At 42.9% G+C, this 15,063-nt stretch overlaps 3 protein-coding genes across 6 annotated transcripts; all 3 read right to left on the reverse strand.

Moving 5' to 3' along the window:
* Positions 1-288: 288 nt before the first annotated feature.
* On the reverse strand, positions 289-5,324 carry znf740b (zinc finger protein 740b). 2 transcript variants are annotated; one of them, XM_026333724.2, is made up of 7 exons: positions 5,163-5,322; positions 3,166-3,317; positions 2,753-2,986; positions 2,206-2,340; positions 1,976-2,105; positions 1,573-1,691; positions 289-1,214 (listed from the first exon to the last, which is right to left on the reverse strand). In XM_026333724.2, the coding sequence occupies exons 2-7, from the start codon at positions 3,208-3,210 to the stop codon at positions 1,065-1,067; spliced, it is 813 nt and encodes a 270-aa protein (XP_026189509.1). In that variant the 5' UTR covers positions 3,211-3,317; positions 5,163-5,322; the 3' UTR covers positions 289-1,064. The 2 variants fall into 2 exon arrangements, with proteins under 2 accessions (XP_026189509.1, XP_026189510.1); XM_026333725.2 differs by lacking the exon at positions 3,166-3,317 and having other exon boundaries at positions 5,163-5,324.
* Positions 5,325-6,181: 857 nt separating this feature from the next.
* csad (cysteine sulfinic acid decarboxylase) lies at positions 6,182-9,612 on the reverse strand. 3 transcript variants are annotated; one of them, XM_026333586.1, is made up of 14 exons: positions 9,488-9,612; positions 9,258-9,403; positions 9,045-9,171; positions 8,876-8,966; positions 8,476-8,698; positions 8,306-8,385; positions 7,975-8,029; positions 7,698-7,814; positions 7,527-7,591; positions 7,279-7,360; positions 6,960-7,159; positions 6,741-6,792; positions 6,565-6,654; positions 6,182-6,450 (listed from the first exon to the last, which is right to left on the reverse strand). In XM_026333586.1, the coding sequence occupies exons 1-14, from the start codon at positions 9,501-9,503 to the stop codon at positions 6,277-6,279; spliced, it is 1,518 nt and encodes a 505-aa protein (XP_026189371.1). In that variant the 5' UTR covers positions 9,504-9,612; the 3' UTR covers positions 6,182-6,276. The 3 variants fall into 3 exon arrangements, with proteins under 3 accessions (XP_026189371.1, XP_026189372.1, XP_026189373.1); XM_026333587.1 differs by having other exon boundaries at positions 9,258-9,400; positions 9,488-9,595; XM_026333588.1 differs by lacking the exon at positions 9,258-9,403 and having other exon boundaries at positions 9,488-9,609.
* Positions 9,613-9,931: 319 nt separating this feature from the next.
* LOC113145846 (uncharacterized) lies at positions 9,932-11,958 on the reverse strand. Its single transcript, XM_026332962.1, has 4 exons — positions 11,847-11,958; positions 10,993-11,323; positions 10,828-10,902; positions 9,932-10,744 (listed from the first exon to the last, which is right to left on the reverse strand). The coding sequence occupies exons 2-4, from the start codon at positions 11,297-11,299 to the stop codon at positions 10,464-10,466; spliced, it is 663 nt and encodes a 220-aa protein (XP_026188747.1). The 5' UTR covers positions 11,300-11,323; positions 11,847-11,958; the 3' UTR covers positions 9,932-10,463.
* Positions 11,959-15,063: the final 3,105 nt, after the last annotated feature.

A 15,063-nucleotide genomic window follows, 5' to 3' on the forward strand; every position in this document is an offset into this window, starting at 1 on the left:
AGGCTTATTAGAGAAGTACTGTAGGAAAACACATAATTTTTGTGAAGGACAGGCGGCCCCTCCATTCAGTTAACGTTATAAAAAAAGGCTCATTTACTCGAGAGTATCAAAAGACTGGCCTATTCCTACAAAAGCTGTCATTCTACTGTAATAACACGCAATAGACAAAGTCCCTTTAAAACAAGGTAGAACTGTGTGTGTGTGTGTGTGTGTGTGTGAACATTTGCTACACAACTTAACTAATAGCAACATTAGTTGAAAATGAGTCATTTCAGGAGCATCTAGTTACCCGTTAGTGTTTTTAACCCATTTTCTCCTACGACACCAACACGGTTTTATCTGTAGATCATCTTTGAGTTTTACAGCTGGATGATCGGAAAGTAAGAAATTAGTTTCGGACCATTAAAGACTTGTGAATTGTAATAACTATGAGCTTATACATCCATGAAATTAATGAGGAGTTTGTGTTTTACTCTGTAATAAGCCCCTTACATGTTTACAGCCGTGTTACTAAAAATGACAAATCTATTGTCAGAGGCGTTATGCTCACTGGATAAATGCTTCCTCCAGGCAGCGTGGACATCAAGTCTCCTGTGACCTTGTAGCATAATGAACACAAAATAAGCTGGACTTCAGCCCTAAAACGCTATATGGTCCTGTGTTTGTGTCCTTTGATGAACCATCTGAAGTAGCAGGCAGGCTGGGGTTGATTACAAGACAAAATACCTAATGGGAGCTGCTCAATTCATTGACGGTCTATGCCGCCAGAAACACTTGCAGTCCCTTGGCAGCGAAACCAAAAAATACCAACCTTTGTGCATTTTTCATTCAGTTATTGCCATAATGTCATGACCTGTTGCCCAAGATCATGTAGTCGTCCTTCCACTTTTACATGTTACCATGAGTATAACAGCAGATACAAAAAGGTACTAAAAAAATCTACCATCAGGCTCTATGAATGAGTTCGGCTGTTTTCGGGTTACAGTGCTGTTGAGCTCCAGAGCTTCAGTGTTACTGAGCTGCAGACTGCTGTTATCTGTGGGGCCTCTGCGAGGAGCTGAAGGTCAGACAGTCAGGCGGTTGTTGGAAGACTGCAGGGGGCTCCAGGAAGCTGGATGGGCAGATGCATCCTGTGAATACTGATTTTCTTCTTTGCTCAGCCCAACTGTGCACAGCCGTCTGTGCCTCAGCAGCCGGTCCGTCCGTGAGAAGTTCTGAAACCAGGCGGGGGGAGACACGCGTTTGAGTGAAAGTAGCAGATCAATGCCGACACAACTAAAACCCAGAGGACATGTAGGGCACAGGAGTACAGATTAGGACAGATTACTACCCCAAAGTGGTCAAGTGGATTATTGGCATGTCAGAAATTATAAACTGTAGTGATAGACTTTTAATGTTGTGTAGTATTTTACGTGTCACAAAACTAAACATGATCTGCAACTTTATATTTTTCTCTTTTTAACCCTTAATTTTCCTTTGCTATAGAACTGCACAAAGTAACTTCCTGTTTTTACCGTTGTTGTGTCTGCACTGAATCAGTTTTATTGGTTAATGATAGAATGACTGACTAACCTGATGGCAGCGATCACACTGGTATGGCTTCTCCCCGCTGTGCACTCTCTTGTGTCTGTCCAGGTGGTAACGCTGAATGAACCTCATATCACATGCGTCACAAGCAAATGGCTTTTCCCCTGTGAACAACCACAGGATGATCCTTTATGACTGTTTATCAAGACATTTATTGATTTAAAATTTAGGAATTCATTCATCTATAATTCAAATCTCTTTTGTGAGACTCCTGGTCAAAAGAGTTACATACTTATGTTACATCAACTAACAAAGAACCAATATTCAGACAGAAATACATTTACAACATTAGAAAAGATTGAAAACCTGTTTTGTACACCAACGTACTAAATGCACAGGGGACAGAAATGCCACGCTGAAGTGAGGACGTTACCTAGTCAGTTCTCACCTGTATGTGTAAGAATATGTCGCTTAAGGTGGTAGCTGCTCCGGAAAGCTCCATAGCAGTGGTCACAGATGAAGTTCTTCTGAACTTTCAAGGAACTGTCGTCATCCAAATTGATTGGTGGAAGTAAAGGCTGAGAACAATAACAAGATTAGTCAAATCTCAACTAGACATCATTGTAATGTCATGAATCCAGGCACTTTTTAAACTACAAAAAAAAAAAAACAACTTACCTCTATTTTCTCTTTAACTTTGTTGGACGATCCTGATTTTTTGTGCTTTTTCTTCGGTTGCATATTCTGGTTTGTCTGCATGTCCTTCCCATCCATCATTCTCGTTGACTGATAATCGCCGTCTTTACGGATCAGCTAAGTAAAACATTGGTATTAATTGGTAAACTGCACAGGACCATAGACTTTGCCACTGCGACAGCCATTTTTCTGTTCGATGCATTTGTCAACAACTGTAACTCCTCCTGTGACACCTATAAATGAAAGCTGGTGTATAAACAGATAAGCAGTGCCAATTTGGTAAAACACAGGTCTGGTAATATAAAATGTCTTCACAGGAGAAGTTGTAAAATATCCTTCTGTTTGCCTACAGCCACATTAAAGTGTGTTATAAACCATTTATTGACATGTTTACAGTGCCTCTAAATGCTCCAGCAGTCAAGATTTACTTTGACTGGCTAACATCCATCTGATTTAACAATTAAAAGCAAAGTTGAGAAATTAAAAAACAAAGAAGCTCCCATCGTGAGCACGGAGCTGTGGCTCTCACCAGGGGTGGACCACTGCCGGCTGAAGCGTGGCCCATGTGGCTGTGGTGGGGTTGTCCGTGGTGAGCCTGGTGACCATGGTGGTTGTGGCTGTGCTGCGAGTGGGACTGGTGGCTCTCTGGACTGGCCCTGTGCCCCTGGCCCAGGGGTGACATCATCTTCTTCTGGCCTGGGATGTTGTTGGCTTGCATCAGGGCCATGCTGGACAGCACCGCCTCACAGCCCAGCAACCCAGCCTGACAACACAAACATCATGTCAGGGGAAAAAAAAGAAAGAGGCAACTGGACTCCCGCTCAGAGACAAGGAGTCAGGGAGAAGCCAGGGGAGTGGAGTAAGGGAACTAACAGTGAAATGAACTGGCATAAGGACACGCTAAAACCATAGTGGTGATTCTGGAGACGAAGTTTCACTGACCCACTTCATGTGGTCTCGAACAGAGTTGTTGGAATGGTGTGTCATCGCCGTGGTTTGAATGCGTGTGTGTTTGGGGGAACAGAGAGGGGCTTCACTCAGGATGAAGGGTCACAGAAGAGACCACACCCACCCAAAACATCAGGGGCCAAAGCCTGAAAGTAAAGGCACGACAACATGAAACTAAAATATTCACAAGAGCTGGACAATCAGAGCGACCAATTACCAAATATGATCAAATATGATATGATCATAGATGTTGGTCCAGCATTATATGTGCAGCTTATCAGGCAACGCCCCAGTGGTTTGGTGCGGCCATATGTTTCCATGGTTGATGCAAAACACAACAGGTAGAAGAAAAAGAATGAAATATGATGAAAAAGTGAAAAACCATCTGTAGAAGTGTGAAACAAACATTTTATGCCACATGTAAACGCTGCGTGTTCTTCAACAAGTCAACCTTAGTTTCATCAGTACACGAAACATTTTCCCAGTAGCGTTAAGGAGCATCAGAGCAGTGACTTCTCTGTGCTGGTGTTCTGCCATGTTCTCTGTGGTTCTTATTTATATATGGCAGACTCACGAACAGTGATGCTGAGGAGCAATGATTCCTTCAAGCTTCTACGTGTTTAGTCTTCGGCCTTTGGACTAATTTTAGCCAAACAGTTGCTTCTGCAGAGTGTAGCCACAGTGATAAATGGTTTCATCTTTAGACAACATGCACTGATGAATATCTGAACTATCTATCTAATCTATCTAATCCTCTCCAACTCTATGCAAATCACCGCTGCTTTACTATAAGTGCTCTGAGATCTGTTTTACGAGTGTGGTCCACGTTGGAAAATGCTTCTTTTAAATGGCAAACTCCAAATGTTCCAGTGGTTTTTTTATTACAGGTCGGAGTAGTTCTCATGTTGTTTCAGTGATTGGCTGATTGGCAGGATTGGTAACACCTGACTCCAACTAAGTTTTGTTGATCATTAGCCTGGGGTGCACATAGTTTGTCTAACCTACACTGGGAACACTTCATTTATTTAATATTGACAAAAACAACAGGATGAAATAGATGGTATTTGTAAATTATTGCAGCTTAAGATGGAGATATAACCATATTTTAAGACACATTAATACACAAACGCAGGTCATTTCAAAGGGTTTGTTTACCTTTTCTTGGCGCTGTATATAAAAAGACAACTATATATAAAATATATTGTCTGCTGTGGTTTTAAAGCAGTAAGTGTACAGTAAAACACAGTTTTAGCTACTGTTTATTATGTTAGTTCAGGCATCATAAAGTAGAACACAGACAAAAAAAAAAACCTGAAGCTTTAAAACATATTCATGCAGCTAATGGCTGTAATGAGCCTGCGGGTCATATTGATGTTTCACAGCTCATAGATATGACTGGTTCTTTATTGGAATAAGAAATAATATCAGCAATAGCACTAACATTTGAAGAAAGGCCATTTGTGGTGTCTGCACCATGCATTGTTTACTTCTTTCCACTGACAAATCAGCAGCATATTTAATTCTGTTTAATTGGCCCAGGAGGACCCGGACATTTGCATACAACTGTAGAAACACCGCGATGTTATGACCTTTTATTTGCACTGGAGCAAACCCATCGCTATTTATCACTGGACGCCTTTCCTTTCATTGTAAACCTGCAGGTTAAATGTGGGAATAATATAATGTTGGTGGGTTTGTGAGTCCCGCCGGTACCACGATGCAAACGGACCAAAAACATTTGGTACCTTGTCGGAAAAGTGACCTGAACATGTGAGCTTTATTAGTAAAACGGGATTATATCTAGAGAGACTTAACCCGGGTTAAGGGACAACTCTGGTGTGACTGATCCCCCCCACCCCCGACCCAGACAACACAACAACAGCCGGGCAGGATCCGAACACTAAACAACACCGGCCTCACCGGCTACAAACGGACGGGCAGCACGTTACAAAACGTCCACGGACACGCAGGTTGGAAAACCGCTCGCTTACCTTCCGAGTTTCGCGGATTATTGTTTCTTGTCGCACTTCCAATTTTTCCTCAGTTTACAAACACTGACAGGAAACGCTACCGGAAGTGCTCCCCGGGGAGAGCGGTGATTGGCCAGACGTCCAGTCACGTGATCGGAGCGGGGCGATCCACTTTTGCAGCCATGTTTGTGAGGGAGTGGTTGAGGCTGCGTGGATGCAAACCTCACGTTGTGCTGCACGCACGCACGCACGCACACGCACACACGTTTTTATTGCCTTATAATGTCGATGCGGACAATTGTCACAACAGTTTTTAGTGTTTGCGAAAGTCTCTCCACAAGATGAACCTGCAAATGTAATGAACAACCAGGCTGCACCTTCTTCATCTGGTGCTCTACATTTCATCAGCACCACTAGAAATAAAAGTAACTGGCTTCAGGTCAGAGAGTGAGGTCAAAATGACACCACCTGACTGCACTGCTCATATCGACCATAGGAATAATGTTCTAAATCGATATGGATCAATTCATACTGCTTATTAGATTATAGACTGTGATTGGATGTTAAGTTTGTTATTTGGTGGACAGCACAGAGAAGGAGAGAGAGCAGGCTCATCCTCGTTGGGGGCTGAGGACTCCTGAAAGTCTGATACTACAATCACCCCTGAACTGAGGTAGCAGCTACAGTGTCAATTATAAAATCAGAATAACTGGAGCCCTCACAGAAGGCTAATAGCGTTAGCGTTATCAAAACACTGAAAAACAACTTTGTATTTGGATGAGATTAATCCATATCTGCAGGATTTGTTTTTTTCTGTTTTCTGATGTTTTAGAGACCAAATGTCATCATGTATCTGAACGGACCATTCAGAAACTACATTCCCCACTAACAGTAGGATCGTAACTCTCTGGCCCTGCTCCCCAGACCTGGAACATGGCTTTTTAAAAAGTGTCAGGTGACATGATTTCAGAGCAGAACATATAAATCCATGGCAATGATTTAAAACACCTTTAAAATGAATGTCAGTCATTTATCAAGAGTAAAGACCATCATCATCTTTGTTTATTCATTCATTCATATCTTGGTCTGTGACTTCGTGACATTACAATGCCAAGTTTTGGGCTTGTGATTCTGGTCACAAATCACTTCCCAGTCTTTCAATCTCATTGAGAAAGAAGTCCATGTCTTTTTGGGAAACAAGGGGAGAGAACACAACCATACGGAAAAAGTTGACTCTGTCTCCCAGAGGCTGGTAGCCCACCATCATAGTGCCTTGTTTCATCATGCGCTCCTTGATGACTGGAGCCACCTTTTAATGCAAGGAGATAAAAACTAAAACTGGCACAATGCAAATAATTAAAAAGTTAAATATTTAACCTGCGTGTGTGACAGAGTGAAGTGAAATCTCTCTGCAGACACTTACTTTTGCCAGCCTATCGTGGTAATCTGCGTTTCCCTCCTTCCCTCTCAGACTGGGTGGTATATACCAGAAGCACACATTCACAAACTCTGGCTGTCCATAGACACACACAGACATGCCATCAGAAATGACAAAATAAGAGCAACTCATCTTTTACGCATGTTGAGATATTTCCTTACCTCAGCCAAAAGCTGGAACCCTTCTCTTTTCTTCATCTGCTCCACAAGATACCTGTACGACCATAAGTTGGTGCCATTGGTGAGATTTTTATAATAATATTCCACCATGAGAGAGAAGATTTACAGGTAGGTAAAGACTTTGTGAATTAAAAGCTTAGCTGTCAAAAGTTGACTACGAGCGTCTTATCTTGTGTGTCTTGTACTACAGCTATGCTTTACCTTACATGGATGAAAGCTTTGTCTACACGCTCCGCCAAACCATCGGAGCCAACAGCTTTCCACATCAACCACAGCTTCAGACAGTCCACCCTGCGGCTGCACTGCACTGACTTATCCCCAATGTCCAGGTTCATGTCATAGAATTTGTCTTGCTGAAAGAGGTATGTGGCGTTGGCGCTGTGGCAGCGCTTCAACAAATTCTGAGAAAAAACACATTAACGACTGATTTTTTTTTTTTTTTTTGCAAAAGTATAAATCCAATAATGTACGTCATGATGTACGTCAGGAGAGTCTGTTGCCACAAACTGTGAATCCTAACCGTAGTGTCCTTCAGCAGGAAGGCAGAGCACTGCAGGCCAGCCAGCAGCATCTTGTGAGGATTCCAGGCTATTGAATTTGCTCTTGGTAAACACACAGGCACATTCAGAAACACACACAATAAACAAGGTATTGTTGGTATTTTCCATATGACCCTGCCTACCCAGATGTCTAGCTCTACTTAAGCACTGACAAAATGCTGCCGCCCTCAAAATGCAACGTGCACGGTTCTGCTATGTATATTAATACCTGTCAACCCCTTTCATTAGATGTGTGTGTTGTTTGGAAAAGAGCACGCTCCCTCCCCAGGCAGCCTGAAACAAACGTCAGAACAGACAGAACTCTGCACCTTCTTAAATTTTAACAAATACAACCCAGGCTCACACAAAAGTAAGACATGTCTTCCACAGGAGGACTCACGTCTACGTGCATCCAGAGCTTGTGCCTCTCACAGACATCAGCAATGTGATCCAGTGGATCAAAGGCACCTCGAACTGTGGTCCCGGATGTGCAGCTAATGAGGAGCGGCACTGCACCCTGGCAGAAAGGAACTGAAAGTGAGTACATTTGCTTTGCACTCTGCTGTGCAAGATTAACAGAACGCAGTGGTTTTATGGGTAGTTATATTCTGTGGAGAATTATTAGTTTCAAAAGTGAACTATAATGTTATATTTGACATGTCAGAATACCAATTCACCTGAGATTTTGCCAGCTTTATTTTTTCATCCAGGTCCTCTGGAATCATACGTCCTCTGTATTGCAGATAGAGCAGGAGGAAAAACACAAGGTACAGGTATAAGTAAATAATCTCTCCATATATTCTGAGCTTTTAGTATATAAAATGTCAGGACTTGCTTCTTCTGGCAGACGAACAGTCCAAAGCCCAAAGATGTTGTACTTTATAAATGACAGCTGCACAGAGCAAGAAAATTTGGGGCTTCTCTACATAAAAAATAAATGATGAACTGCGTTGATAAGCGAATTACCTGACTGAATTATTTTAGTTTTGAAAATGAAAAATACATTACCTATCATCCACTTTCACCAAGATGACGTTGTCTGTCCCAATACCCAGGAATGCAGCCCCTTTCTTCACAGAGAAGTGGCTCTGGAAAAGCATCAGGAACGTTTATTATAATCACATTCATGTGGAGACAACACACACAGCGTTGAACAGCGTTGAACAGCGATTCCCGACCTCTGGAGATGTGAAGATGGTGAGTTTTGGGAGGCTGCAGAGTCCCTTGGTTTTGACCTCTGGGAAGAGTTGGTATCGTGCAAGGTTCACGGCGTACATGTTAGAAATAGATCCACCAGGGCAGAAAATACCGTCACCTTCGGCCCAGCCCACGAGCTGACGCAGTCCTCTTAGAACCTCAGCCTCCATCAGCACGAACACTGGGCCCAACTCATAGGTGCAGCTGCAGTTAACACAGCAGGTTTGATCATTTTAAACATCGTACTTCATACTGCATTGTGTTATACGGTGTTAAACCACTGCCTAGTATCAATGCCCTATTCATTATATTATTTGCAGTGTATTCTCCAGACACATCTTGGCATCCCCTGTGTAAATTTGCAGTACAGTATTATCTTACATGTTGGTGTTAAGAGCATCAGTGAGGAATTGTCCAGCCAGGGAATGGTAGTCCACTCCAGCAAACTGCTGGTTAAAAAAACGTGGGTGGCCTGAAATGAAAAGAGTCTCATCAGGAGTGAGAAGGATCAGTCTGTTCCACTGTTCTCAGCTATCTGCAGCAGCCTTACACGTCTTGGTGCTGTATTTGGCGACATCTCTCACTCTCTGTAGAAGTCGATGCTGCGTCTCTCCTGTCGCCCTCAACTCCAGATCCAGCAGCAGAGCCAACTCGTCCGGCTCCTTCCACTCACAAACCTGCAGGAGGAAAACACAGACCATGAGTTCTGTTCAGAACGATCTGTAATTAAGACATAATTGTGATTTTAGGCTTTAGGAGAGACCTTCTGTTTGACATCTGTCCCCTTGCAGAGCACTTCGTCCATAATAACTTTGAAGGCTTCATTTAAGAAGTCTTGTCCCTCTGCATGGTCAATAAGTGGCTCATTCAGGTCATGGAGTTTAGCTGCTTCCCTCCCCTGCCCATCTGCTATTGTTATAACAATTACATTCAAAATAATGCCCCCAATACTCAAGGTTAGAAATAAAACTGGATAGAGCTCACTGTACTTACATGATGATGGAAACATGTTTGTTGTATCCACACGTTTCAAAAAGCAAAAACTTGGTGAATCTCAGCTCGGCAGAAAACGAAGCAAACGAAGCAAAGGCCTGATACAGCAGAGTGGGAAGGAGTCGACCTTTGCCTTCAAGTTAATTAATGTCAGGACTGAGAGAAGACTATGAGAGAAACGAGTTTGAGTTTTCTGTGACCAAAAGGGAGTTAACTGGTTTTATCAGTTCACATGAAAACCTCAGAAATGAGAGAAGTAATTGATGATTTCATTAAATGTTTCTTACTGGATTTTAACTGCTTTAAAAGATTATTTTGATTTTTAAAATAAAATAAAATCCTTAAAAGCATCAACTGGCTCTAAGTATGTAGATCCTAAAGCACATTTCTCTGACAAACTAAATGTTTATTACATGTCAAATTGAAAAAATCATTAAACACATGAAAAAATAGAATATTTTATCTTTCTGGTCAAATGGTATTTACAGTACTGCAAATACAAGAAAACAATAAACTGACACACACACACACACACACACATACATGATCTGCATATATCTATGTACACACACTGGAAATATACAGTCAGTACACTTACACACAATTTAAAACCGAATCATCTTGTAACTGACAGAACATGAAAACCAGTAAAACTAGTAAAAACCAAGCCTTTGGTAAAAAGCTGCAGCCTGAGCAGGAGCTTGTTGTGCCTGCTCCTATCGCACAAACCGTTTCCTTACTGGAATTTGTAAAGCTGCACAGTCAGCTCAGTCAGTCAGTCAAACCGGGACTCTCGTCTGATCCCATCTAGAAGTGTTGTTTTCTCTTTTCCCTATATGGAGTAACGGTATGAGCGTGAGGGTTTCGGTCCCAGCAGGTCCCAGCAGGTCCCAGCAGGTCCCAGCAGGTCCCAGCAGGTCCCAGCAGGTCCCAGCATGTCCCTGCATGTCCCTGCAGGTTCCAGCTAGCGAAGGCCTCAGTCTGTCTCCAACAGAAAATCAATGCTTTCAGATGGCAGCGCCCAGTCTTCCTGGCTGAGGAGGGAGTGCAGACGAGCAGCTGTGGCTTTTTCCCTCTGGCAGGTCTGCCAGTGACGCAGCATGGCAAATACTCGCTCCACGTGCTGAGAGTGGTCCTCCTCGAACTGCTCCAGCTTCACAGAGGGGATGTCCAGAGCTAGTCTGCCGATCTCCCGCCAACGTCTGCCAATGGCACGAGCCACTTTCATCAGCTGCTTCTCCGTCACTAGGTGAGAACCTGTGCAATAAGACAGAGACAAATAAAGTAAGTGCAGCTCTCAGTGTTTTTAAGGGAGCAGCTCTGAGTGTAGTGTGACTCACCACTGTTGCAGATCCTTTTGGATGAAATGGTGTCTTGCACTTCAGGAGCTTGTTTTCTCTTTCTTTTGTTTTCTCCTTGTAAATAGAGAAAACGTCTTTATAGCAGAAGTCAAACTATATTTAATAACGACATGAGTGAGCATACTGAGCACACTTGGCTCTAACCTGAACACAGTGTGCTGATTTGAAGATCCTTAAGCATTGGGAAGGTTTCCTGCAGGGCCTGGTCCTTCAGCAGTTCCAGGAGTCCTTGTGCTGCCTCAGGCCCCGTCTGGATAATAAGATCTATCAGGTCTGTTACCTTCTCACTAGGACCACGACAAGCTTTCAGCTGCCGGTAGCTGTGAAGAGACAGCAGGCCGCGAGAGTCTGCGTGCTGCAGGACAAAATCAGCATCTGCGCTCAGAACTTCTATCAGAGCCACCTTCTGGGTTCTGAGGAGCTGGATTTCTGCAGCTGGTTCCCTCTCCATGTGTGAACGTCAGTTATTAAGCTCCTACGACATTAAAGTGTTATTTTAGTGCAAGATCAGAAATAAAACTGAAAGAGCAGCAAAACCAAAGACTGAATAAAAAGTTTATAGTTATTTTCCATTTTGACTGAGAGTGAGGTGGTGCTGTCCTATAAAACACTGATGGATTATAACATGTCACTGTGGCAGCATCCACAGTAAAACCCTGGTGATTCAGCACAGGACCCAGTGACCCTGCTGTGGCTGATTTCTTGCGGATTCTGCAAAACCTGATCCAGGGACAGTTTTACAGTTCGTGCGTCTAAAGGAGGTGGGAGGTCTGGACTATGGTCCTGGAAGAAATAACGCTACTAATAATTTTTACATTATGAGACGACGTGACTACAGCATCTGTGCGGACCCAAAGACTACTCAGTCCTACATGTTGACCCTCCTGGTTTTCCGCCGTCGTCTGTCGTGGTCCAGCTCCAGATGCGCTTTTCACTTTTAAGACGTGACCAACTTCACAGGACGAGCAAAACTTTCATTATCCCCATCAGACACTCACCATGTGATCTGACAGCTGGAGCACTGGAAACACACAGAAGCCGGTTTCTGTTTTCGTGTTTTGGGTCACAAGCACCAGACTTCCTGTTCCTCTGTTCCTGCTGCTGTTTCTTGGACTCCAGTGAAAATGTTTGCTGCTGCCAGTGTTTTCTTTCTGCGTGCTTCCGTCCAGCGGATGGATGTTTAACTGCAGCAGCCAGACCCTGCGATGACACCTGGTGGCTGTGATGGCGCATTGAGCTCAGTGTTCACACAAATAAAAGCTTCATTTACTTTACTACAGCAGCAAATAACCGCCCATTTGAATTTAATAAATAGAAAAATAAAAGCACTATAATAATAAAATGTTTCTAGAATAGGCCTGGGCCATCTACTGTAGATATATGGAGTATAAACAATTTTATGTGTGGAAAAGTACACCATGATGTAACAATAAGAAGAGGGAGAGCAGTTATATCATGTTAGTTATATTGCATATTATAATGTGCAATATGAAAACTGTGTAAATGACTTTAAATCCCTGGACCAGGAGAGAAACACTTGCTGCTGCTGTAATTCATCTAAAGTGTTAAACGGTAAACTAAATGGCTCCTCTGCCCGGGTGCTCTTCCTCAGAACAAGGAGCTCAAACATTCATGTCGACGCCAAGAGATGTTGTTGTTTATACTGGGGAAGTGGATTGTTGTAAAGGTGGGAATAAATATTTGATTGTCCTGTTTGAGCAAAAAGACTCAGTGTGTGAATACTAAATAGAAGACGCATGTATGCGTTTGCATGATTTACATGTACTTACGAGGCAAAGTGAATTAAGTCGCGTTTACATCAGATCTGGATTCAGCGTGTCATTTCAGAGAACATGATTAAAACTGTTAGCAGACAACAATTAACGGCGACCAGCGGTCACATGTTTAGTCTGTTTACTGAGCTTCAGCTCTGGGAAATGACAAATCAATATCTTATTCCTGGACAGATATTTGCTTTGGGTGAGAGGAAAAGACACTGGAGCCTATTTCATCCATACACAGTATACACTCTGAGTCACTGTGTGTATTAGCTGTCTGAATAAATCCAGTTTTCTCTCTACCTGCAGTGAGTGGAAAGACTAGAGAGAAACATCATTTATTCTTATTTATTCTAACCATCCAGGTGAGCCCGCTGTGTAAGAGAGATGCACAATTCATCCACCTTTATGTTCTTCTGATGACTTTATTATGCTGTGGTTTAGCATTGTATTCAGACTTACATGGCTGATATACAGTGATCTAATGAAATTCTACACATGTTGACACTGTGGGAGCTTTCGACTCCAAATGCTGAGTTGTGTGTTTGTGAAGTGTGCACTGTGAATATATCACTGCAACACAAGTGGACCATATTTTGTATGGGAGATGAAAATGAACTTGCTGATCGAGCAGGATCCCCCCTCGTACTCGTGTGCTTCTCCGCCCCCATCGCGCTCTCTGTCGAGTGGTAAACTCCATTTTGTATGTGCACACTGGTGAGTGGCTCTGGTTCCTTTCTACAGACCTCTGCACCTGGAAAATTGGGATTTTGTAGATGAGGGTGTGTTTGTCAGTGCTTGTTTTTGCATGTGTACCATTCAGGAGTGAGCCAGCACAGCAGCTTTCCCCCTTTCTGCCTTGACAGAGAAATAAGGTTTACATGTAAAAGAAAAGACAAGAGAGCTCCCTCTTACTGTCAGGCCTTAGCACCCTGAACCTCAATTTAAAGAAGCTGCATCTGTAGAGACGAAACATGCCCTGTATTCACTCGAGCACAGACTTTTACTTGTATACAAATGCACAAACGTAGACGTAAACAGTTGCTTTGGACCTGAAACCTTTAATAAAAGAGGCTTTGCCAATAGATTCAGACACCACCTTTGTTATATACCTAGTTCTGAAATACAGGGTTTGCATTGGATGCAGAAGGCTATTGCACACCTTTGAGACGCAACAACCCTCTCCGTCTCAGGGCGAATAGAGCAGCAGCAAAGGGACAGCCATGCATTTGAGCGGCTCTGACATGCCTGTTTGTTTAACATGAATTATATATGAAAGACCAAAGGGAGTGAGGAACGAGCACGAGAACAGGGCAGCATGACAAAGGGAGGGAAAGAAGAGAGAGTCCTCGCAGACAGGCAGGGAGAGGGCAGAGGGAAGCTGCTAGTCACAGTAGAGTGAACACACCAACTGTAGGTGGAAAGCTTCAATATTCGGCAAAAAGACACAGTACTTTGATGGAAGAAGAAGAGCAAAGTGCAAAAAAATACAGAAGTAGAAAAAGAGAGTTCAGTGAGGCTCAAGCCAGATCAGTGCAGTAATGCCACCTGAGCTGTTATTATCCTCACTGTCAGAGGAAAGATGAGCATAACATGGAATAAAGGTATCACGACCATCTATAATCATTCAATATGTCATATATTAAATAATCATGTTTATCTATGTACATATTCTCTCAGATCAAATATATATGAAGCTGCTCATTAGGGGAAGACGCAGGTTTGTGGAGGATTTATAGATTGAGCCCATAATGTAATTGATGAACCCATTAACACTGATAGAAGTGTAAATAATTTATGTGTGTGTGTGTGTGTGTGTGTGTGCCCCTTAGCACCCTTACTTAGAGAAGATATTGAAAAATGGCCAACACAAAGGCAGTTTCCTTGCTTTAAATCTAATGAACAGAAAAGACAGTGAGTCTGACTCGCAGAGACACATTCGCAGACAGAATAAAATGCAGGAGAACGCGAGACTGTTTGGTCCTGCTTTTCTATAGTTGTGTATAGTCCCAAAACTAGGAGCCCGCCAACACGGTGGGAATTTGGCTGCTGGTCCCCATAGAGTCATTGAATCCTATGGAGATGACGTCAAGGTCAGGAAAAAGAGCTGGCGTTAAACAGTTAGTGTTATAGTTCAGGTAAGTCTCCTCCCTAAGTGCCAAAAACAAGGGTGTGTGTATTTGTGTGTATGTGAGAGAGGACAGAACGAGAAGAGAAGCAGAAGAGTTGGAGGTCAAAGGTGGGATTTAAATAAGGAGGACAGGGCTGAGGGGTTCAGAGGAGTAAAAACGGTCAGTGGAAAAAATAATGCTCCTACTGCTTGAGCTGAAATCACTGGACCCTGGGAGACGCAGGTGTCATCTGATGTTAGCGTTTGATATATTTTATTCATTAGAGCAGCTGAGCTGATTCAGTGACTTCAGGATTTATGAAGACA

Source organism: Mastacembelus armatus, chromosome 7, assembly GCF_900324485.2.
Source record: "Mastacembelus armatus chromosome 7, fMasArm1.2, whole genome shotgun sequence".
In the NCBI taxonomy this organism is placed as follows: domain Eukaryota; kingdom Metazoa; phylum Chordata; class Actinopteri; order Synbranchiformes; family Mastacembelidae; genus Mastacembelus; species Mastacembelus armatus.